The sequence below is a fragment of the Salvelinus namaycush genome, chromosome 26, assembly GCF_016432855.1.
Source record: "Salvelinus namaycush isolate Seneca chromosome 26, SaNama_1.0, whole genome shotgun sequence".
NCBI lineage: Eukaryota > Metazoa > Chordata > Actinopteri > Salmoniformes > Salmonidae > Salvelinus > Salvelinus namaycush.
Genome location: NC_052332.1, coordinates 18,444,692 through 18,469,507, shown reverse-complemented (window position 1 = coordinate 18,469,507; position 24,816 = coordinate 18,444,692). Strand labels below are relative to the sequence as shown.

Genomic DNA, 24,816 nt, shown 5'->3' with positions numbered 1-24,816 from the left:
AGGTGTCTGTAATCATGGCCAAGTGTGGCCTAATATCATTGGCTAATTATCAAATATTAAAATGGCATACAAAGAACAGCATACAAAAAAACAAATGGATAGCATACGATCATAGATTTATTTTAGACTACACAAGCTTACAAACAATTACAATGGCAAAGTCACAATAATCACAAGAATGGCTTCAGATCAAAGTCTACGTTGAGACCGAAGGGAGCAAGGGTCTTTAAATTAAAGATCCAGGCAGCCTCTCGTTTTAACAATAATTTATCAAGGTCACCCCCTCTCCTAGCGAGGGTGACATCTTCTATGAGTTATAAAAGTGACTATGCATAGATGATGACAACAGAGAGTAGCAGTAGTATAAAAGAGGGGGGCAATGCAAATAGTCTGGGTAGCCATTTGATTAGATGTTCAGGAGTTTTATGGCTTGGGGGTAAAAGCTGTTAAGAAGCTTCTTGGACCTAGACATGGTGCTCCGGTACCACTTGCCGTGTGGTAGCAGAGAGAACAGTCTATGACTAGGGTGGCTGGAGTCTTTGACAATTTCTAGTGCCTTACTCTGACACCAAGGTCCTGGATGGCAGGAAGCTTGGCCCCAGTGATGTACTGGGCCATTCGCACTACCCTCTGTAGTGCCTTGCGGTCGGAGGCCGAGCAGTTGCCATACCAGGCAGTGATGCAACCAGTCAGGATTCTCTCGATGGTGCAGCTGTAGAAACCTTTGAGGCTTTGAGAACCCATACCAAATCGTTTCAGTCTCTTGAGGGGGAACAGGTTTTGTCGTGCCCTCTTCACAACCTCATGCTAATGACATTAGCGCACGTTAGTTCAACCGTCCCGTGGGGTGGGGGGGGGAACTGATCCTGTATAGGTTAAACACTATTATTGCACACATTGTCCATGCAACTTATTATGTGACTTGTTAAGCACATTTTTACTCCTGAACTTATTTAGGCTTACCATAACAAAGGGTTTGAATTGACTTATTGACTCAAGACATTTCAGCTTTTCATTTTAATAAAATGTATAATCATTTAAAAAAAAACATAATTCCACTCCGACATTATGGGGTATTATGTGTAGGCCAGTGACACAAAATCTCAATTGAATCCATTTTAAAGGCAGGCTGTAACACACCAAAATGTGGACAAAATCAAGGGTGTGAATACCTTCTGAAGGCATTGTATGTACACACGTATACACACATGCACACACGGATACACGCACGCACACACACATACAAACACACACACACACATTACCTGTAGAGTCGTGGTCCCTGCAGCGCGTCCCTGCAGTACAGTCCCAGCCTGTAGTGTGGCTATAGCTGGGTCTCTCACCCTGAAAGAGTAACGCACCAGCCTGGTGACATCCACCTGCCAGTCTGTCCCCAGGAAACTCTCCAGAGCCCCCCCCACTTTCCCTGCCATGGGGTCTGGAGCTGGGTCCGACGGCTCGGCTACAAAGGGTGTGAGCACCCTAACCACAGTGTGTTGGTACTGTAGCATGCAGCCCCTGCCCTTCCTCATCTCCTCCTCTTCCTCACTGTCCCAGCTGGTCCTGAGACACACAGAGACACACAGAGACACACAGAGACACAGGGGATTGATGGCTATGACCAGAGTAATGCAAGACAAAACATAGTTTTATAAATTGTGTAAACCGGGTAGTTTTGATACTGGGTGCTAATTGGCTCAACCCAACCACCCACCCATTTAACACCCACCCGAGACGATATTGGCCATATACCACACCCCCTAGGGCCTTATTGCGTATACTTAAACCAAGAACTGACAGACGTCTGCAAAAATAAGTGATTGTTAAATGGATTTGGGTAGCTGGCTCTGACACCACCTATAACCATGTTAAGATATCTCCAGAGAAAAACAACAACACCCTACACAATCCATCCATCCACGTCAGTGTATTGAGTGAGAACCAGGCAGCGGTACGAAACTCAGTATTGAGAGAGACCCTACTGACCTGTTTCCTGAGAGCAAGTCTATACAGTCCCATCTACAGGGCATAACACACTTATGTAACTAACAGTGATGTGATTATAGTTGATTATTATAGAGTCTCTCTGTAATATGCATTAGGCAAGGCTGGTAAGCTGGGGGATTTCCATTCCGTACCCTCTCTGTCATAGTACTTACTGTACTGCTTGCATTTATGAATTCATCTATCTGTCTGAACAGCACAGCTCTAGTTTATGAGGCTGGTAAACAAACACTATTTTGTGGTTTAGGGGTTTAGGATTCTGGGTATAGCTCTGTGAAATCCTACTTACATTTAATGTTCTTTGATTTCATCCTTTGTCACTATGCAGTGGGTCACTACCAGTAGATCTTGTGATGATTTGTTATGACGTTTGTGCAACTCACAATTTATCAAATCCTTCCTTAAAATGTAATGAATGCCAAACTCCAGCAGGTCATGGCATCAGCTCTCCCATTCTGTACTATGGCTTTAAAATAGCATTGACCGAGACGAAAGCTCTGCCAACATCGATATGTGGAGAGTTGTAAACAAACAAAACCATACCTCTTGTTGCCAGCGGCCACCGGGACCCTCCAGCCCTTGATCTGGCTGAGCTCGGGGTCAGCCACATCGATGACCAGGGGGAGGCGGGGCATCCACACACTCATCTCCAGCTGGGCGCTCAGGTAGCTGTAGGTGAAGTTGAGCACCATCCTCATCATCCCCCTCGTCTCCTTCCCATTCACAAACACATAGTCACAACGATCCGACACCTGGGGGGGCAGGGGGAGGTTGAGTTAAAAAACACAACCTCTCCATGTGGAGTAATTTAAGTGGTTAGCAAGGGTTCAATCAAACGTGAGGTCCCTGTGCCCATAGTCACATACTGTAGGCTTATCCATCTAAGTGCCGAGAGAGAGAAGACAGAAAGAGCATGCTGTGGAACTATCTTACTGTATCTGTGTTTATGTGTATGGAAATGTATCCATGCTCGGGGATCATCCTTTACCCTGACCCAGTGAGGTGCTTTACTCTAAGAGGGGTCACTGATCGGGAAGAGAGAGTGATATGAAAGAAACTGGATAAAGTTCCAGGGCTAACCTTGAAAAGACCTGCCCGGGCTCTCTCTCTCTCTCTCTCTTTGCATGCTGGGAGTGTTTGGTGCATGCTGGGAATTGTGTGAGTGAGTGTGAGTGTTGTGTAGAGTTAGATATCTTGGTTTTTCTTTTACGTTTCTTTTCTTCCTATGCATGATTAAGGTTATCATTATTTTTATTTAGTTATTGTGGTAGAATTAAGTATATTGTTTTTAGTGTCGAAATTACCCTGGTTTTGGCGGGGATGGCGACCCACATGGGGACGCCGTCCCTGTCACTTCGACACAGCTTTAGGTGTGTTACTGAAGCTACTGTCACGGTGGAGGAGTTTCTGGTTGCCGTAGGAGAGAAGGTAGGATATGAGAATGTTGCTTATGCGTCACGGATGAATAAAGCGGTGGTGGTTTTTCTTAAAGAAGAGCGCCTTGTTGATCGTATGGTTGAGCAGGGCGTACTTCTTAAAGGAATGTTTATTCAAGTTACGCCGCTTTTTTCTCAGTCAACAAGGGTAACGATTTCGAATGTACCGCCGTTTATTCCCAATGAGCTATTGGAGCGCGAGTTATTGCGGTTTGGGAAGTTTGCAAGTTCAATTAAGATTGTCCCATTGAGTTGCAAACAACCAGCTTTGAAACAGGTTATGTCGTTTCGGCGACAGGTGTTTATGTTTTTGGACTCACCGGAGCAGACTTTGGAGTTATCGTTTAAAGTCAAGTATGACAACAGATTGTATATGGCTTATGCTAGTACGGGTAGTCAACGGTGTTTTGAGTGTGGTGATGTTGGTCATAAGCGACATGCTCGCCCGAAAAGGGAGAAGGCAGAGGGAGGGGCGCAGGTGGCCCTCGTAACGCCTGGGCCCACTGATGTAGGGAGAGGTGAGGGCACGGAGTTGCAACTTGTAACAGAGGAAAATGTTATGCAGCAGAAAAATATTGTTGTAGAAGGTAAGGATGGATCTGATGAGCCATTTCCTCACACTGGTGAGGAGGTGCCCAGTACGAGTGCTGGGGTACAGGAGGGGGTTCATGTGGAGCTAATCTACCAGGTAGTGGAGGAGATGCCCACTATGAGTATTGGGGTACAGGAGGGGGTGCAGGTGGGGCTAGTCTCCCAGGTAGTGGAGGAGATGCCTGGTACGAGTGATTGGGTGCAAGTGGGGAGTACTGAGAGGGATGTGGTAGAAGGGAGTCAGTGGTCTGTGGCCTCAGTTGAGGAGGATCAGGATAAGGATATGGATATCTCTATTGATAAGATAGCAGCTGGTGATGACTCAATTTACAATCTAGAGGAGGTAAATGGGTTCCTGGATCAGACTTTTAGGAAATCTGTCAAATTGGCATATTTTTTTGATATTGATACATTTGTGAGGTCAGCTGTGATGTTACAGAAGACGGTGGGGTTAGACCAGTTGAGTGAGAAGAAGCAATTTCGCTTGAGGAAATTTGTTACTGCTGTCACAGCAGCAAAAGGTAGTGGGAAACGTGGTCAGGTTTTTAAAATTAAAACAATGATGATGATCATGCCTCATAGGGTGTCTTTTTTCTCTTTGGTTTCTTCTGCTTTTCCTTTCTCTTTTCTATATGGAGGTACTAAGGGTAGGTTCTCTCAATATTAATGGGGGAAGGGACAGGAATAAGAGTGCTTGGGTATTAGAAGTATTAAAACAGAAAAGGCTTAATGTAGTTTTTCTACAGGAGACACATAGTGATGAGGCTAATGAGGTTGAATGGGGTATGTGGTTGGAGGGGCAGCATGTACTCAGTCATGGTACTAATTTCAGTGCTGGGATGGCAATTTTGTTTTCCTCAGGCTTAGGGGTGACTGTGGTATCTACAACAGAGATTGTCAAGGGACAGGTTTTATTGGTCAGGTTGGATGTTATGGGTTTTTTATTTGTTTTTTTGAATGTTTATGCTCCTAATGAGGGTACAGAGCGTATTGCTGTATTTGATCAAATAAAGGAAACCTTAAGACAGTGTGACCAAGAGGGGTGCATGGTTTTAGGGGAGGACTGGAATTGTACAGTAGATTTTACTGTTGACCGCACTGCTGAAGAACCTCATCTGCGGTCAGCTACCTGCCTGTCTGGTCTATTACCTGAGTTTGAGCTTTCTGATGTGTGGAGAGAAAGGAATGCAAAAGTTAGGCAGTACACATGGCTAAAAGTTAATGAAGGTGGTGTCAGTGCAGCAAGGTTAGAATGGTTATATGTATCTGATCACTACTGTAGTAGGGTTGGAAGGTTAGACAGGTTGGTATGTATCTGATCACTACTGTAGTAGGGTTGGAAGGTGTGACAGGTTGTATGTATCTGAGCACTACTGTAGTAGGGTTGGAAGGTGTGATATTACTCCTGTGGGTTTCTCTGATCACCACATTGTTGCTGTTGATATTCACTTGTCCACGAAGGTCATCACCTTACTGGTATTTTAATGTTAAGTTGTTACATGATGTTATGTTTTGGGAGGGTGTAGTGGAGAAAGTGTGTGCCAGACTGTCACGGTGGAAATGGTTGCTACCCCAGCTGTCTTATAGGGGAAGGGTACTGTTAGCTAATAATCTTGCTGCCTCTACCCTGTGGCACAGACTAATGATTTTACAGCCACCGGGGGGTCTGATACAAGAGCTTCAGAGGACCCTTCTGGTCTGGACAACACTGGACAACACTGCAGCCCTGTACCTGTCACTGCACGAGGGAGGGCAAGGCCTGGTGGACATTTCTTCCAGGATCATGGCTTTCCGGCTTCAAGCAGCCCAGAGACTGTTGTACAGTGACGGTTCTAGCTGGGTCGACACAGCCTACACATTGATGAGGAGAGTGGGCTGTTTGGGCTTAGACAAGCACATTTTCCTCTTAAAGCTGGAGGGGGGGTGATTTGTCTGGCCTGACTCCATTCTATGAGTCTGTTATGCAGGCTTGGAGAGTTCTTGTCAAGTCCCGTAAGGCCGGCACGCCACCAGGGATGTGGCTTTTTGAAGAGCCTCTTTTTCACAAACTGCCTACTGAAAAGAGGACAGCTGACCTCCAATGGAGGATAATACATGGAGCCATAGCCACCAATATGCATCTGGTACACCTGGATCCGACAGTTGGGGAAGGGTGTCCATTCTGTGCTGAGTCTGAAACTCTGGCACATCTGTTCTTACAGTGTCCCAGATTGGTCGGGATGATTGACCTGATCACTAATTGGTTCTCAGCTTTGGGAGAGGTTTTCTCTTCCCAACTGTTTATATTTGGGCTAAAGTACAGGTTTAGTCGAAGGGGTGTAGTTATTTTGCTTAATTTTGTGTTAGGGGCAGCTATAATTAGCAATATGGAAGACCCGAAAGAACAGTATTCGGGTACAGCCTATCACAAACTGGTTAACAATATTGATCTGTTTATGAGTATATGGGGTATTCAGAGTCTGTTGTGTTTAGTTACTGTGGAGGAGGATTTGGTGTTGTGTTTTTAATTGATGTGTAACTATGGTTTTGTATGAGTTTTTATTGTGTTGTGGGTTCCCAGACCCAACTTGTAATCTTGCAACATAGGGAAACAGTGAATATTGAAAAAGGGGTTCCAATGCTGTACCTTCAGCACGTTTTCATCAGTGGACCTGCAGTTGGTGTAGTTGGTGACATCAGTGACGGAGCCGTCAGCCTCCACAGCCAGAGTCCTGACTGGGACAGACACCTTCTTAGCAGTCAGAACAGCTGTGTTCAGCACGTCACTGTCCTACAGGGGGCAAGACAGGACAGAGCGACCGTGTGAGGCAGGCAGGCAGATTATCATACAAATACATACACAAATTGGCATGTACTGTACATACACATGCATGCACCAATGCATGCCCACACACAATCACATGCACACACATTTCCTTGTACTGTTTATTGTGTTTAACTGCTAGGTATAACTTCTCAACATGAATAGACAAGTCAACGTTGATCCACGGCTGATGAAATCTTTCTTATAGCTCCATAACCTCTCTTTGAACATTGATTCAAAACAGTTTTCTTGACGTGATGCTCTCTAATAAAATGTCTTCCTAATCTAGGAGTTGTAGGGGTGGATACAGTGGCTGATGACTGTATGCCCTGGCCTGGTGTAGATTTAACTGAAGCACTCGCCAGATGTTGCAGGGCAGCCTGTCAGCCGTTCTAAACTCAGCAGCACAGCACAACAGCTGCTGACCGCGATTCAGAAAGGACAAGCTCTAGTTCTGCCTCTGAAAGTCACCCAAACCTAACTGACTATTTGTACAAACCTACTGTACTGAAGCAATTCCTATGGGATTTGTGGCACAAACACTGCTGTGAATGTGTAAAGTACTCACAAACGTAATGGAAGTGTGCTTGATTTCTGTCACAAGTATGCAGGTGGTATTAGCGTCTTCTGACAATCCAGATCTGTACTTAGTACATACTTAGGGAGACTTATAATTACTTAGGGATTTTATAAATCAATATGCATTGTGGCTTCATTAAAAAGATGGTTCATTCCTACCTATGGTGAGCCGTTTGATCCTCTCAATGAACGTCGACTTCATTAACACTGACTGAGGGAGAGTGTGACCTGGGACAGAATTGATCAAAGCTAGAGGCCAAGGGAGCTGGCACTCAGCCGACACCCCCCTGACATCCCCTCTCCAGGGCTCTCCCAATCATTTACACACACGCTTTATTGTTCCTTTATCGCTTCCATAAAACATCAAACCCGATGAGAGAACAATAGAGGTAAAATTATGGTACACCCAGCCTACACTTAATTGCACATCCAGGGGAGTTTAATTCAACTCACAGTTAAGCTGCAGGGAGAATACAGTGGTGGTGTTACTGTTAATGCAGCTGCTGCTGTGCCATACAAACTGGCATACACAAAGATGTGCATGCACACATAGTAATAAAATGCCACACATGCACACACGCACTCGAGCACACACATGAGCACGCACACCCACACATTACACCTGTTGCATTCAGCGCATGTGACAAATAAAATTTGATTTGACACACACACACACACACACACACACACACACACACACACACACACACACACACACACACACACACACACACACACACACACACACACACACACACACACACACACACACACACACACACACACACACACACTCCTCACCATGACCAGTGGTGCCAGACCCACGTAGTCTCTCTGAGATGTATAGATCCTCATGACGCCGACATCCTTGATGTTTCCTGTCTCAAAACGCCATGTGATCATCTGGCTCTCTGATTGTTGATCAGTCAACTCCTTGGTCTCAAAGTCAAGCTGCAATACCTCCAACAGACCCCTGGCAATCCTGGAATAGAGATACATTCCCATTCTGCATTCTAATGATTTTCACAAAAGCATTCAATACAATGTTTCACAGCTCATGAATGGACATGAATGCTGCAATCAACAAGATCTAACATGCACATTCAAAGTCCCAGTGTTATTATAAAACGATGCTGTTTTAATCTACACTTTGGTTATACTGTAGTGTAGGTAAGTGTTGACAGTCATAGTTTGGGTATCATAGTTGTTCATGTTCCTCCAACCTAGCAGATATCAACATCACTTCAATGGTCATACCATTTAGCTATTTGATTTAGAATTTTAGGACCCCTGTATGAATAGAATAATAATTAGAAAAAAAGATACAAATATGTAATTTTGCCTTTACTACTATAGCCCATAGAAACACATTGAATAACACATTCACAAATGGCAAAATAGGGTTTGAAGTGTCTGTCCTATATCTAGGAGATATAAGAAAGCTCAGGAAATATATTTTATTTGGGACACATATTTATCCCCTTTTTTTTGTTGGTATAAAACTCCTTCCATACTTCCGGTACCGGGTTACCTTCAGACGAGTCCCGGAGAATAGCATCGTGTTCGTGAGAGTCTCATCTTTCCATAGAGTGATCATGTTAGCCTTAAGGCAAAACCATTCAGACGCTACAGATGTTTTTGTGAGAAGACCGATTTTCGGGACGTCTCCTGGTCTGACAAACAGCGGCGTATCTGAAGGCGGATGCGGTGGATTGAGACGCAGCCCATAAAAACCCCCTGATATCTCTATCTTAAACGGATGGATTTTGATGGCCGCACAGGTAACTCAATCGACTCCTAGGGATTTTTAAATCAGTCAGAGCCTTGACAGCATCTCTAACGCTCAGATAGGGCCTTTAGATAGCTTTGCTCTACATTCACTTCTTTCTCAATAAAAGTGATTGGACAGGATTCTTGGTGGTTCATTGGGACCATTTTCACCATGATTCCACTCAATTACTACTAGACAGGAATGGAGGAGAAAAAAGTGTACATTTTCCCTCTGAGGGCTTTGGTGGTCACAGCCTGTAAAGCTTCCTATCATCAGTTCCAGAGTGGGTGCATGGGGGGGTGGAAACCTCTGTCCACCCGCCTGGGTGTTCACTGGTTATTCACTAGTTAATACCGCTGCTGGGACTTGGAATATCTGGGCTCCTAATCTTCCCTGGAGCACGCCAGCCAGTGCTTAAGCCCGGATAACGCACTGATGATTACTGATGATTACAGATAAGTGGGTCGGACGGGCGGCACGCTGAGCCGGGTTGGAGTGTGTGTGTGTTTGTCTGAGGGGGAGAGCAAGTGCTGGGAGGTTGCTGGGCAGAGGTCTGTTTTGCCATCTGGATCAGGTAGTGCTGTGATAGCAGCACACAATGTTCCATGTTGACGGTACATTTTTGATAATGTGACACGTGATGCTGTGTGATGCTGTGTGATGCTGTCCTCTAAAGCCAACATGTCCAGTCCATCAATAAATACTGTAGATGTGCATCTGTAAAGCATCACGTTACCTGGCCTGTTACAATTCTTCATGTGTCCATGAGAAAAAATGAAGTGTCATATACAGTATGGTGCCAACTTCTCAGAATGTTTTCAATTAAATACATACATGAATAATATAGCAACTCAAATCTATTGGCAGCAGTGACTTGTGTACATCACTTGAGTACATAGATCAAATGCCTTTAATGACAAAATAACAATTGACAAATGGACATGAGTTGTCACTAACAAGATGTGTCTGATATAAAGATGGGGGATTACAAGATCACATCATGAAGAAATATTCTAAACCAGGGGTATTCAACTCCTACCCAACGAGAGTGGTTCCCAAACGTTTTATAGTCCTGTACCCCTTCAAACATTCAACCTCCAGCTGTGCACTCTCAAATGTTTGTTTTTTTGCCATCATTTAAACCCTGCCACACACACACACTATTCGATGTTGCTCTTTATTTAGCCATTACATATACATATACAACCTTATTTGTTCATCAAAAATTGTGAATAACTCACCACAGGTTAATGAGAAGGGTGTGCTTTAAAGGATGCACATAACTCTGCAATGTTGGGTTGTATTGGAGAGAGTCTCAGTCTTAAATCATTTTCCACACACAGTCTGTGCCTGTATTTAGTTGTCATGCTAGTGAGGGCCGAGAATCCACTCTCAAATAGGTATGTGGTTGCAAAGGGCATCAGTGTCATTTGCCAAGGCAAGAAACTCTGAGTGCAGCCCTATCCAGAAATCTGGCATTGGCTTCTGATTAAATTCAATTTTTACAGAACTGCTTGTTGCAATTTCAATGAGGATATCTTGTTCAGATATCGGTAAGTGTAGGCAGGGCATGAAAGGGATAACGAATCCAGTATTTTGTGTCGTCCGTTTCGGGAAAATACCTGCGTAATTGCGTACTCAGCTCACTCAGGTGCTTCGCTATATCACATTTGACATTGTCCGTAAGCTTGAGTTCATTTGCACACTAAAAATCATACAAGGATGGAAAGACTTGTGTGTTGTCCTAGTTCATGCAGACAGAAAAGAGCTCCAACTTCTTAATCATAGCTTCATTGTTGTCCTGCACAGTGAATGTAGTTGTGGAGCGTCCCTGTAATCCTAGATTCAGATCATGCAGGTGAAAAAACATCACCCAGATAGGACAGTCGTGTGAGAGAAAACATCACCCAGATAGGCTAGTCGTGTGAGAGAAAACATCACCCAGATAGGACAGTCGTGTGAGAGAAAACATCACCCAGATAGGACAGTCGTGTGAGAGAAAACATCACCCAGATAGGACAGTCGTGTGAGAGAAAACATCACCCAGATAGGACAGTCGTGTGAGAGAAAACATCACCCAGATAGGACAGTCGTGTGAGAAACTCGTCAACATGCAAGCGGTCAGACAAGTGAAAATGATGATCAGTAAAGAAAACTTTAAGCTCGTCTCTCAATTAAAAATAACTTCTTTGACACTTGATAACCAGTATGTTGTAAAAGCGTTACATGGTCGCTGCCCATATCATTGCATAATGCAGAAAATACATGAGAGTTCAGGGGCCTTGCTTAAACAAAGATAACAATTTTCACTGTAGTGTCTTTCAAGCTGTCAGGCATTCCCTTGGCAGCAAGAACCTCTCGGTGGATGCTGCAGTGTACCCAAGTGGCGTCGGGAGCAACTGCTTGCACGAGCGTTACTACTATACTATGTCTCCCTGTCATGGCTTTTGCGCCATCAGTACAGATACCAACACATCTTGACCACCAAAGTCCATTTGATGTCAAAAAGCTGTCCAGTACTAAAAATATCCTCTCATGTTGTCCTCCTTAATTGACCCCCCATAAACATAACGGACATATACCAGGAGCTGTGCCAGGCCCGCCACATCTATTGACTCATCCAACTATAACACATATAATTCACCGGCATGTACTCGAAGCAGTAATTGTTTCAAAACATATCCTGCCATGTCACTGATGCGTCGTGAAACAGTGTTGTTTGATGAAGTAATTGTCTGTATAGTTTTTTTGGACTTTTCCCCCAGCATTGTCCCAGCCATATTCCTGGCAGCAGGAAGAATTAAGTCCTCCACAATAGTATGGTGCTTGCCTGTCCTTTCCACTCGGTAGCTCACCATATAAGACGCTTCTAGCCCTTTCTTATTAATGGTATCTGTTGCTTTTATATGTCTTACTACTCAAAAGTTGTCTTTATTCTCGCTCAAAAAACTCCTGTCGCTTATTTTTCCAATTGTCATGTTTAGTTTCTAAATGTCTGCGCAAGAGTGAAGGTTTATCGTGAGAGAGTAACGGTTAATATGATTGGATGTTAATTATTTGACGAGGCTACCTGTATTTGACATTGTGTTGCTATTTCCCTAAACATTAGATGGTTACATTTTATTTTTGGCAGTGAAACTAGGCTAATCAGTCGAGAGAAAAAAACACACAAATGTATAGCCCCGTTGGAAAATATAAATGTACTGTTTGAAAATGTGAAGAGAAAAATAAATCACATTTTTTAAATGTATTTAAAAAAAAAACGTGAATCACATTTTTATTTGGCGTACACCCGACAGCATTGCGCGTACCCCTGGTAATACCTGCCCTACGAGGTCTGAAGCCTGCTAGTTTTGTGTTCTATCTGATAATGAATTGCACCTATCTGGTATCCCAGATCTAAAGAAGGCCCCGATTAGAGGAGAACAATGAAAAAATGCAGTGCAACAGGCTTCGAGGTCCAGAGTTGAGTTTGAGGGTTTTATAGTGTTCATATTAACCCAGTTGATCCGTCCCCCACTGTGGTAGACAGCAGGAATACTAACGTTCTTACTGATGTCATCATCATCTCAGAGTATTACAAACAACTGATTTGCATTGTCAACTACTGTATGTTATTCCTTGTAGTTATAGGGCTGGTTTCCCAGGTCAAAGATTAGTCGTATAGTCTATTTCAATGAATATTGTTCATGGGGGAATGCTTTTTTAGTCAGCACTAGGCTTGATCTCTGTCCGGGAAACCGGTGCATATTGCATAAGATTATAACTAGGGCCCAGAGTTTTGTCCTGACCACATGATCTCACCTGACCAGGGAAATCACCGGGTCCCATAATATATCTAATGTAAATCAGGGGAATTACTGCCTAAAGCAAATAACTATGTCACATATACTGTATCTGTGAAAATAGTTCCCTAATGAGGTATTTGAATAGTCCCTTCAGTCTATTTACAATGAGAGTGATTCATCACAATGTAATATAGACCTGCTTCATACAATAACAGGCTGTCGCAAAAATGCCATGAACACACCAACAAGGCAACTGATGAAATTCAATAGTTTTATTCCTCAAACAAAATTCTAGATTTGCAATTTGTTCCTTCTTCCTATTTTAACAGATGGGGTGGCAGATAGCCTAGTGGTTAGAGCGTTGAGCCAGTAACTGAAGGTTTGTGGATCGAATCCCCAAGCTGACAGATACAAATCTATCGTTCTGCCCCTGAACAAGGCAGTTAACCCACTGTTCCTAGGCTGTCATTGTAAATAAGAATTTGTTCTTAACTGACTTGCCTAGTTAAATAAAGGTAAATAAATCATAATGTTTTATCAAGGAGAATTCTCAGAAATCTATAACAAAAATGTTTGTTTCTTCTACCTTTGTCTTTGACACGTGCTGTGCATCAACAATCGTACACTACTTATATCAGTCAGTGGTAACAGGACAGAGGATGGCCATTTAAGAAAGCAGAACATTTAGAGCTTTTAGAAATTTGGCGATCACTCAGTTTTGTAAGGAATAAGATGTTCAGAAACATTTGTTGTTTCATTCTTTTGAATTCAATAGAGGTTGGTTAGGAACCTATCTCATTCTTGAACACCCACCTTTTCCCGATGGTGGTGGTTTTCCTCTGACACACTGCAGAGATGGTGTTTGCGCCCCCTCTGCCAGACTCCAGGGCGATGTCCCATAAGGCTGAGTCACTGGGCCTCGCTGTACTGAATGACATGCCCTTCCTCACTGTGGCTCTGGAACACACAGACACACAGTTACTGTAATACACACAGGTCAGTTGGCATACACACATACTGTACAAAAACAGGCTACTTGAGTTGTATCAACAGAATCTCCACCTATCTGTTTGAGTATTAGTGACGCATGAGTATCTGCTGCAGGGGAGGTGGGTCACCTGAGAACGTCAGATAATGATAGAAGCCTGATGTACACTACATGACCAAAAGTATGTGGACACCTGCTCGTCGAACATCTCATTCCAAAATCATGGGCATTAATATGGAGTTGGTCCCCCCTTCGCTGCTGTAATAGAGACTACTCGTCTGGGAAGGCTTTCCACTAGATGTTTGAAAATTGCTGCGGGGACTTGCTTCCATTCAGCCACAAGAGCATTAGTGAGGTCGGGCACTGATGTTGGACGACATTTGGCATTGCGCATGGTGATCTTAGGCTTGTTTGCTCAGCCATTGAAACCCATTTCATAAAGCTCCTGACGTACAGTTCTTGTGCTGACATTGCTTCCAGAGGTAGTTTGGAACTTGGTAGTGAGTGTTGGAACCGATGACAGGCGATTTTAACGTGCTATGTGCATCAGCACTTGGCGGTCCTGTTCTGTAATCTTGTGGCCTACCACTTTGCGGCTGAGCCGTTGTTGCTCCTAGACGTTTCCACTTCACAATAACAACACTTACAGTTGACCGGGGAAGCTCTAGAAGGGCAGACATTTGACGAACTGACTTTTAGGAGAGGTGGCATCCTATGATGGTGCCAAGTTAAAAGTCACTCTTCATTACGGTTCATTCTAATGCCAATGTTTGTCTATGGAGGTTGCACTGCTCTGCGCTCAGCATCTAAAGCTGCCTGGTTGGTGAAAGTTCAATTTGAAAGAAGATCAACATGTTATTACCACTGTTTGGCTGGTCTCAGTGTGTGTGTGTGTGTGTGTGTGTGTGTGTGTGTGTGTGTGTGTGTGCGTGCGTGCGTGCGTGCGTGCGTGCGTGCGTGCGTGCGTGCGTGCGTGCGTGCGTGCGTGCGTGTTTTAATGAGGTGTGCTGAAAGACATCGGAGAAGTGATGTTTACCTCCCTGCCTGCAAACCGAGAATCAGCAGGCACATCTTATTCCCATCAGCACTAGTTGGTTGCTGGGGAACCACTGATCATTTAATCTGCTGTGTGAATCATCCCGTCTATCTCTCCAGTCAACAGCAGTGCAGGAGCCCTCATTACACGCCTCTAAGGGTGGGAGGACCAGGCAGGGTGGCAGTACGAGGCCCTCATACAAACTCCCTAGGACGGGGTGACCCAGTGTGGGTAAAGAATGCTCTCTATGTCCTGACCATGGAGATCTTGTCATCAGACTTCCTGGGATGATTGAATAAGCAGGTACAGTGCTGTGAAACAATATTTGCACCTTTCTAATTCTCTCTACTTTTGCATATTTTTGATACTGAATGTTATCAGATCTTCAACCAAAACCTAATATTTGATAGAGGGAACCTAAGTGAACAATGGCATACTTATTTCATAAACAAAGTTATGCAACACCCAATGTCCCTGTGTGAAAAACCAATTGCCCCCTTACACTCAATAACTGGTTGAGCCATCTTAAACTGCAATGACTCCAATAAAACACTTATTGTAGTTGTTGATCAGTCTCTCACATTGCTGTGGAGGAATTTTGGCCCACTCTTCCATGCCGAACAGAGATTTGTGGGTTTTCAAGCATGAACTGCTCGTTTAAAGTCATGCCACAACATCTCAATTGGGATTAAGTCTGGATTTTCACTAGGCCATTTCAAAACTTTCGATGTGTTTCTTTTTAGCCATTTTCATGTTGACTTGACTGTGTGTTTTGGATGATTGTCTTGCTGCATGACCCAGCTGCGCTTCAGCTTCAGCTCAAAGATGGATGGCCTGATATTCTCCTGTAGCACTCACATCGGTAGCCATGAAGTGCTTTGAAAGGCTGGTCATGGCTCATATCAACACCATCATCCCAAAAACCCTAGACCCACTCCAATTTGCATATCGCCCCAACAAACCCACAGATGTCACAATCTCAATCGTATTCCACACTGCCCTATCCCACCTGGAAAAAAGGAACACCTATGTGAGAATTCTGTTCATTGACTACAGCTCAGCGTTCAATACTTAGTGATGAATGGTCCCTGGACACTTAAGGGACAGTTATGACGAGTGTGTTTCATTTGGTGATCTCATGAAGGACAGGAAACACACATAACGGTATCTCTTAAAGTGTATATTTCCCAGCTGTCAGGTTTACATCTAAATATTGTGAAAAGTATGTGAATAAACATGAAACTATTTGTGAAAAGATGTAATGTGATATTTACCTTCTAAACGAGAGTATGGATTTTCATATATACTGAAACGTGTAAAACCAACACACGCAAACCCCGGTAAGCTAAGGTTGCAAATGGTTGAATTTCTAAGACCAAAACATGCCGGGTGACCCTGATGTGTGAAGTGGTTTTAAAACTACAAGGTGCCAAAGAGACACACGGTAAGCCGGATGTCTCGAATGGTTAAGACCTCTAGAAACTATAAGACTAGAAAACCATCCCACGTGGAGCATATGCTACACAGCTGGATATGGTTAAACTCTGAGACTATCGATTCACTACTGAATAAGTGAGAAACTCTAGACGACACAAATTACTAGTCTGAAGTTCGAAATTACGTAAATCTGGGACAAGAACACAGTCAACTGCCGAAACACAGTACTCTGAAGTACCCATTCTAACATCCACAAAATACTTTGATCTTCGGGGAAACGCAACCAGAGACTTTTCTGTCGACTCTCTCCAGCAGACGGACCGGATTCCAACAGAGAAGACAACAACGACATACATGCTGTAATATAAATTGCAATTTCTTTTCGAATGAGCTGTCGTTCATGTAAAGTGTTAGCAATTTCTATGAGTGTCGTAATCCTCTATGAGTTTCCTGCTCTTGAACTGCACACCCCTTTTCTTTTGTCTACCAAGCCATCATATCGGTTTTGTCCGCTAGGGACTTTTTCTTTGTATCATGTAGCAACCCAATGTACAATATCTGCTGTGTATTTCCATGTATGTCTGTGATTTGATTAGTTAGTAAATCAATTATTAATCCAATTTGCACATCGCTGATTCATAATTTATATTAGCGTTCGAGCAGATATCCAAGAATTTTATGACTTTCAGATGAGACTGATAGAAGGTAAAGAATAATTCATGATTGACTGCTATTGATATAAAAGATCTTCAGATCTTTAAGAGTGGATTCGGGACATAGCCCTCTCTATAAACGAATGATTCCGTGGTGCCCCGGATTCCTAATGAGTTAGTTATTGCCTGATTAATTTAATCAAATAATTCAACGTTAGGTAATCCATTTGAAAATAGCATGTCATCACAAATAGTAAAGACATGACAACTTATTGATGAAGCCGATGACTGAGGTGTTATACTCCTCAATGCCATTGGATGAATCCCAGAACATATTCCAGTCTGTGCTAGCAAAACAGTCCTGTAGTGTAGCATCCGCCTCGTCTGACCACTTCCGTATTGAGCGAGTCACTGGTATTTCCTGCTTTAGTTTTTGCTTGTAAGCAGGAATCAGGAGGATAGAATTATGGTCAGATTTGCCAGATGTACATCACTGGGGCCAAACTTCCTGCCATCCAGGACCTATATACTAGGCGTCGTCAGAGGAAAGCCCATAAACGTGTCAGAGACTCCAGTCACCCAAGTCATAGACTGTTTTCTCGCTACCGCACGGCAAGTGGTACCAGAGCGCCAAGTACAAAAGGCTCCGTAACAGCTTCTACCCTCAAGTCATAAGACTGCTGAACAATTAATCAAATGGCCACCGGACTATTACTTTGACCCACACCCTCCATTTCTTTGTACACTGCTACTACTCGCTGTTTATTATCTATGCATAGTCACTTCACCCCTACCTACATGTACAAATGACCTCAACTAACCTGTACCCCCGCACACTGACTCGGTAGCTGTACCACCTGTATATAGCCTCGTTATTGCTATGTTATTGTGTTATTTTTATTATTATTGTTATTATTATATATTTTTTTACTTTATTTGGTAAATATTTTCTTAACTCTTCTTGAACTGCAATGTTGGTTAAAGGCTTGTAAGTAAGCATTTCACAGTAAGGTCTACACTTGTATTCGCCGCATGTCACAAATAAAGTTTATATTGATTTGATTTGAAAGCTCATCACCAAGCTAAGGGCCCTGGGATTAAACACCTCCCTCTGCAACTAGATCATGGACTTCCTGACGGACCGCCCCCAGGTGGTATGGGTAGGCAACAACACATCTGGCACGCTGATCCTCAACACGGGGGCCCCTCAGGTGTGTATGCTTAGTCCCCTCCTGTACTCCCTGTTCACCCACGACTGCGTGGCCAAGCACGACTCCAAAACCATCATTAAGTTAGCTGACGACACAACAGTGGTAGGCCTGATCACCGACAACGATGAGACAGCCTATAGGGAGGTCCGAGACCTGGCAGTGTGGTGCCATGACAACAACCTCTCCCTCAACTAGAGGAAGACAATTGAGCTGATTGTGGACTACAGGAAAAGGAGGGCCGAACATGCCCCCATTCACATCGACGGGGCTGTAGTGGAGCGGGTCACGAGTTTCAAGTTCCTTGGTGTCCACATCACCAACAAACTATCATGGTCCAAACACACCAAGACAGTCGTGAAGAGGGCACGACAACACCTTTTCCCCCTCAGGAGACTGAAAAGATTTGGCATGGGTCCCTAGATCCTCAAAAGGATCTTTTTACAGCTGCACCATCGAGGGCATCCTGAGCGATTGCATTACCGCCTAATATGGCAACTGCTCGGCATCCGACGGTAAGGTGCTACAGAGGGTATTGCCTACCTCCCAGTACATCACTGGGGCCAATCTTCCTGCCATCCAGGACCTATATACTAGGAGGTGTCAGAGGAAGGTCCCAAAAATTGTCAAAAACTCCAGTCACCCAAGTCATAGACTGTTCTCTCTGCTACAGCACGGCAAGCGGTACCGGAGCACCAAGTCTAGGTCCCCCCCCCACCACCACATAGTTTTTACACTGCTGTTACACGCTGTTTATTATCTATGCATAGTCACTTTATCCCTACCTACATGTACAAATTACCTCGACTAACCTGTACCCCCACACATTGACGGCAGGTAGACTATTGGTTAGAGCATTGGGCCAGTAACCGAAAGGTTGCTAGATTGAATCCCCGAGACGACAAGGTAAAAATCTGTCGTTCTGCCCCTGAACAAGGCAGTTAACACACTGTTCCTAGGCCATAATTGTAAATAAGAATTTGTTCTTAATTGACTTGCCTAGTTAAAAAAAGGTTAAATAAAATAAAAAATGTACTCTGTACCCAGAACCCCCTGTATATAGCCTCGTTATTGTTATTTTATTGTGACTTTTATTTTTTACTTTAATTTATTTAGTAAATATTTTCTTAACTCTGTGTCTTGAACTGCATTGCTGCTTAAGGGCATGTAAGTTAGCATTTCACGGTAAGGTCTACTACACCTGTTGTATTCGGCGCATGTGACAAATCAAATTTCATTTGATTTGATTTGATAATTCTCTGATACAGAGCAGAAATCATGGTTCCCTCTATTACGGCAAGTCGTCCAGGTCCTGAGGCAGCAAAGCATCCCCAAACCATCACACTACCACCACCACCATGCTTGACAATTGGTATAAGGTTCTTACTGTGGAATACATTATTTGGTTTTTGCCAGGAATAATGGTACCCATGTCTTCCAAAAAGTTATACTTTGGACTCATCTGTCCATAAAACATTCTTCCAAGAGTCTTGATGATCATCCAGGTGCTTTCTGGTGCTTTTTGGCAAACTTCAGTCAACTTTTTGGATGAGATGTATCCCATTATGTCTGGTGAAAACCAAACACTGCATTCCACAGTAAGAACCTAGGGGAGGTTCAGGACCTGGACGTCGGCACTGTATGTGGGGGTGGGTACAAGGAGTACAAGGAGTCAAAGTAAGTCTTTAATCTTGTGTATGCGTGTGAGATATACCCGATATAACCTAAATGTATGTCAATCTGTCCACTACAGTATATACATTTGCAATATATGTTTAATGTGATGCAATACATATAGTAATCTGTGTGTTTCTCTTTGCGTGAAAACATACAAGCTTATTTATATGGAGTGATTCTGTCCTGGCCGAGTCTGGGCTGACTGAGTTTGTATCCCAAATGGCACCCTATTCCCTATGTAGTGCAGTACTTTTGACCAGGCCCATTTGTCTCCGTCATTGTGTGTGTGTGTATCTAAATGGTCATTGTGTGTGTGTGTGTGTGTGTGTGTGTGTGTGTGTGTGTGTGTGTGTGTGTGTGTGTGTGTGTGTGTGTGTGTGTGTGTGTGTGTGTGTGTGTGTGTGTGTGTGTGTGTGTGTGTGTGTGTATCTAAATGGAGAAGTGCCTGTAACATTGTTTCTTAATCAGGCCCGTTGATTGTGTGGCCTAAGGAAGCACTAATCTCCTCTCCTTTTGGGTTTCTTCCAGCTGTGCAACATGGCCCTGGAGCTCTCTCCGCTCTGCCTTAAGCTTTTTTCGACTCAATCCATAGGCCCGACAGCTTGTCTGTTCCTCCCAGCGAACATAAAGGCTTAGAGAGGGGACAGAACAGAGCAGGGACACACGAGACTTCAAGGCGTGGGAGGAGACCTAGTGATAGATTTTGAAGGCCGACCAGGGGCTGCCTGGAAGTTGAATTTAGTCAAAACCACCATAGCAATGTTTACGCAGTCAGTGCCTTTTTTACAAATCCCTACTTGTACATATTTATTACACTGAGAACTGGAGGCCAATACATGTGAGAGCAGTCTAGTTAATATAATACTTGTCTAAATCAAGTAAAGTAATATGGAGTGGCACATCTTGCATCAGCGAGATAAAGGTCACTGATCTATCGCTCTCATCTATCTCAACAGAAATAAAATACCTTTCCAAGAAAAGATGATTAAATCATGATTATTTGTCAGAACCCATCAGGATTAAAAGGTGACAGGCAAAGATGTCCCTGTTTTTCCAAACCTTTCTACAACAATACAACAGCTAAATACATCATAAAATGATCTGCAATAATATTTTGGTCAGGGTAGATTCTGTATCCTTGATATAACACTAAAATAGGTATGGCTACCTGTCAACTTGCTCTATTGAAATTCTTGGAAAATGTTAAAAGTTGTCTGATTTTAGTGCACAATTTCACACATTTCTGAGCTCACATGCTCAATATTGTACTGTTGAACAATCAGAACTCTATTTTACATTTGATCCAGCTATTTCAAAGTAGTTTTCATTTTTCACTTGTGTTGCACTAGCTAGGTTTCGATCCAATTGGCGACAGATTTTCATGCGAATACTCTAGAATATAAAATATGCACATTTTCCCACCAGTGGTGTGTCCACCAAATTGACTTTTAGTGGATGAAAAGCAGTGCATGGCGACGTAGTGCACACAAAATGTACTTAAGTTTTCATGTGCCGAATAAAAATCTAAAGTTTAATATGTTTCCATTTCATTTTCAACTCTACTTACAGTTTTGTCACAAAAACTGTTGCGTTAAAAAGCAAATGTGCGCACCATGGTCTTGGCTAGTGTGCTCTAGACAACAGCTCGCAGATATAATGAGGTTAGGCTGTGCGGGTAGGCTAGTCTACATAATGAGATTATTGTGGATAAGAGCAAGAATATTTGTATTTGTCAAAAGGCTGTGAAGCTTCGATCATCATGTCACCAGAAGACCCTCGATATTTATTGGAAAGGAGCATCTAGATCACAGTTCACTTTCACCACCCTGTGATGTTCATCGTAACTTATTTAAATTGCATTGTTTCTCAAGTCGCAGCGGGAGGACACACCATCACCGCGTTAATCCAAGTTAATTTTGAGATGATGGCTATTATATCAATATTTGCACATATAGGACTGTTATTATATCACTATTTGCGCATAAAGGAGTTTTCACTGCCATTTCCCGCATAATTCATTTTACCGACACAAAAAGATTCCACCATGTCTAAATGATTGTACCGAAACGTCCTGTTTCCATCACAGCTGTCGTGATATTTTTTTAAATGTTATGACTTTACTCACATAAAAACTGTTGATGGAAACTTGGTTAGTGTGACAGTTGGTGGTCGGTCAGATTTATGCTGCAGAATGAGAAGACACGATGCTGTTCTTCTTCTAGCTAACTATAATAAATCACTTGAAACGACAGTACTATTGAAGTGATCTTTAATTATGTACAGCTCAAAGTGGTAAGAGTATTTGTGATTGAGAAGATGCTTATCAAAGCAGTTTTACCAGGAGAGATCATGATCATGGATGTTCTTGGTTAGCTAAGCCACACTTGGTCTAGCTAATGTTTGCTAGCTAGCTATCCAGCTAGCTAACCTTGTGTTCACAGTACAATTGTCAGAAAGGGTCTAGCTAGCTATATATGGTAACATTTGACCAGTAATAGCAACAATATTTTAATGTGGTAGTTAGCCACATTTTGATTAGACTGCTTGCTGGCTGCAGCAAAAATGGCTAGCTAGATAGCAGAAATATTGTTTCCCAAGAAGTAAACTAAGTGTATTAGCTAGGTAACAAGCTAGCTAACATGCATTATACTGTACATGTGTTGTATCATCCAACAAGTATTATCAACTAAAACATTTAACTAATCTTAGCTGTATGAATGGGAGCCTCATCAAATTGATTGGGAATACACTGTCTGGCTATAGCTAGCTAACTAACTAGCTAGATCATACTGGATCTCATTATCTCTACTTGCTTTCACAGTCTCATGTCATAATTAGATGTTCCTTCATGTTTCGCAAACTTCAAATTTCGAAGTTGTTCCAAACATCAAATTTCTAAGTGTTTAAGATTAAGTTTAGGCATTATTTGAATATTTTTTAGGTAGGGTTAAGTTTAGGCATTAACCCCGGAAATCTTAAGGTTGGGCATTAACTCCGAATGGTCAAGGTAAGGGTTAAGGTTTGGGATAGGCTTAAAACAAAAATCTCAAAAACAACTTTCTATCGCTGGATTCGAACATGCTTACACCCATCCGCCATCCCTGTCTACAATGCCCTAGCAAAACCAAAATCTACTTCAAGGTAACAGTGCTCACTGTTGTCCCTAGTGTCTGGTTTCCACGTCATCAGACATGGATGAACGTTGAACACTGACTTATATCACGGGTGACCTGGCTGCAGTATCTGCATATTGTCACGATCGTCTTCGTGAGAGAGAGAGGACCAAGGCGCAGCGTGTGAAAAATACATCTTCTTTAATGAAGGGAAAAACAACCACTTACAAAATGAACAAAACAAACGATCGTGAAGCTAAACAGAACTAAGTGCACAACTGCAACATAGAACATAGACATAGACAACACCCCACAAAAGCCTACTGCCTATGGCTGCCTTAAATATGGCTCCCAATCAGAGTCAATGAATGACAGCTGTCTCTGATTGAGAACCAATCTAGGCAGCCATAGACATAACTAGACAACACTACTCTACTCTGCCCCATACACATGCAACACCCCTAGACATTACAAAACACATACCTTCCCCATGTCACACCCTGACCTAACTAAAAAACATAAAGAAAACAAAGAATACTAAGGCCAGGGCGTGACAGTACCCCCCCCCCAAAGGTGCGGACTCCGACCGCACAACCTGAAATAGAAAGGGGAGGGTACGGGGTGGGCCCCATCATGGCGGCGGCTCGGGTGCGGGACGTGGCCCCCACTCCACCATTGTCAATACCCGCCTTGGTAGCCTCCTCCAAATGGCCACCCTCCAAATTAACCCCACCGGACTAAGGGGCAGCACCGGACTAAGGGGCAGCACCGGACTAAGGGGCAGCACCGGACTGAGGGGCAGCACCGGACTGAGGGGCAACACCAGAATGAGGGGCAACACCAGAATGAGGGGCAACACCAGAATGAGGGGCAACTCCGAAGTGAAGTGCAGCTCCGGACTGAGGGGCAGCACCGGACTGAGGGGCAGCACCGGACTGGATGGCGGATCCTGGCTGGCTGGCTCTGGCGGATACTGGCTGGCTGGCGGCTCTGGCGGATCCTGGCTGGCTGGCGGATCCTGGCTGGCTGGCGGCTCTGGCGGATCCTGGCTGGCTGGCGGCTCTGGCGGATCCTGGCTGGCTGGCTCTGACGGATCCTGGCTGGATGACGGCTCTGGCTGGTCCTGGCTGGATGACGGCTCTGGCTGGTCCTGGCTGGATGACGGCTCTGGCTGGTCATGGCTGGATGACGGCTCTGGCTGGTCATGGCTGGATGACGGCTCTGGCTGGTCATGGCTGGATGACGGCTCTGGCTGGTCATGGCTGGATGACGGCTCTGGCTGGTCATGGCTGGATGACGGCTCTGGCTGGTCATGGCTCGCTGACGGCTCTGGCTGGTCCTGGCTCGCTGACGGCTCTGGCTGATCCTGTCTGGCGGAAGGCTCTGGCTGATCCTGTCTGGCGGAAGGCTCTGGCTGATCCTGTCTGGCGGAAGGCTCTGGCTGATCCTGTCTGGCGGAAGGCTCTAGCGGCTCCTGTCTGGCGGACGGCTCTAGCGGCTCCTGTCTGGCGGACGGCTCTAGCGGCTCCTGTCTGGCGGACGGCTCTGAAGGCTCATGGCAGACGGGCGGCTTTGCAGGCTCATGGCAGACGGGCGGCTTTGAAGGCTCAGTACAAACGGGCAGTTCATGCGGCGCTTGGCAGACGGACAGTTCAGACGGCGTTGGGCAGACGGGCAGTTCAGGCGCCGTTGGGCAGACAGGCAGTTCAGGCGCCGTTGGGCAGACGGGCAG

The 24,816-nt window shown here is 44.1% G+C and overlaps 1 protein-coding gene across 1 annotated transcript in view; it reads right to left on the bottom strand.

Annotated features, from left to right (window-relative positions):
* The window catches only part of si:dkey-1d7.3 (transmembrane protein 132D), a 43,465-nt gene that overhangs the window by 4,534 nt on the left and 14,115 nt on the right, over nucleotides 1–24,816 (bottom strand). The window contains exons 4-8 of the mRNA XM_038964647.1: nucleotides 13,786–13,929; nucleotides 8,215–8,395; nucleotides 6,658–6,801; nucleotides 2,548–2,756; nucleotides 1,266–1,563 (exon numbers count right to left, since the gene is read on the bottom strand). Coding sequence (XP_038820575.1) covers nucleotides 1,266–1,563; nucleotides 2,548–2,756; nucleotides 6,658–6,801; nucleotides 8,215–8,395; nucleotides 13,786–13,929 — 976 coding nt within the window. The remainder of the gene's footprint in view (nucleotides 1–1,265; nucleotides 1,564–2,547; nucleotides 2,757–6,657; nucleotides 6,802–8,214; nucleotides 8,396–13,785; nucleotides 13,930–24,816) is intronic.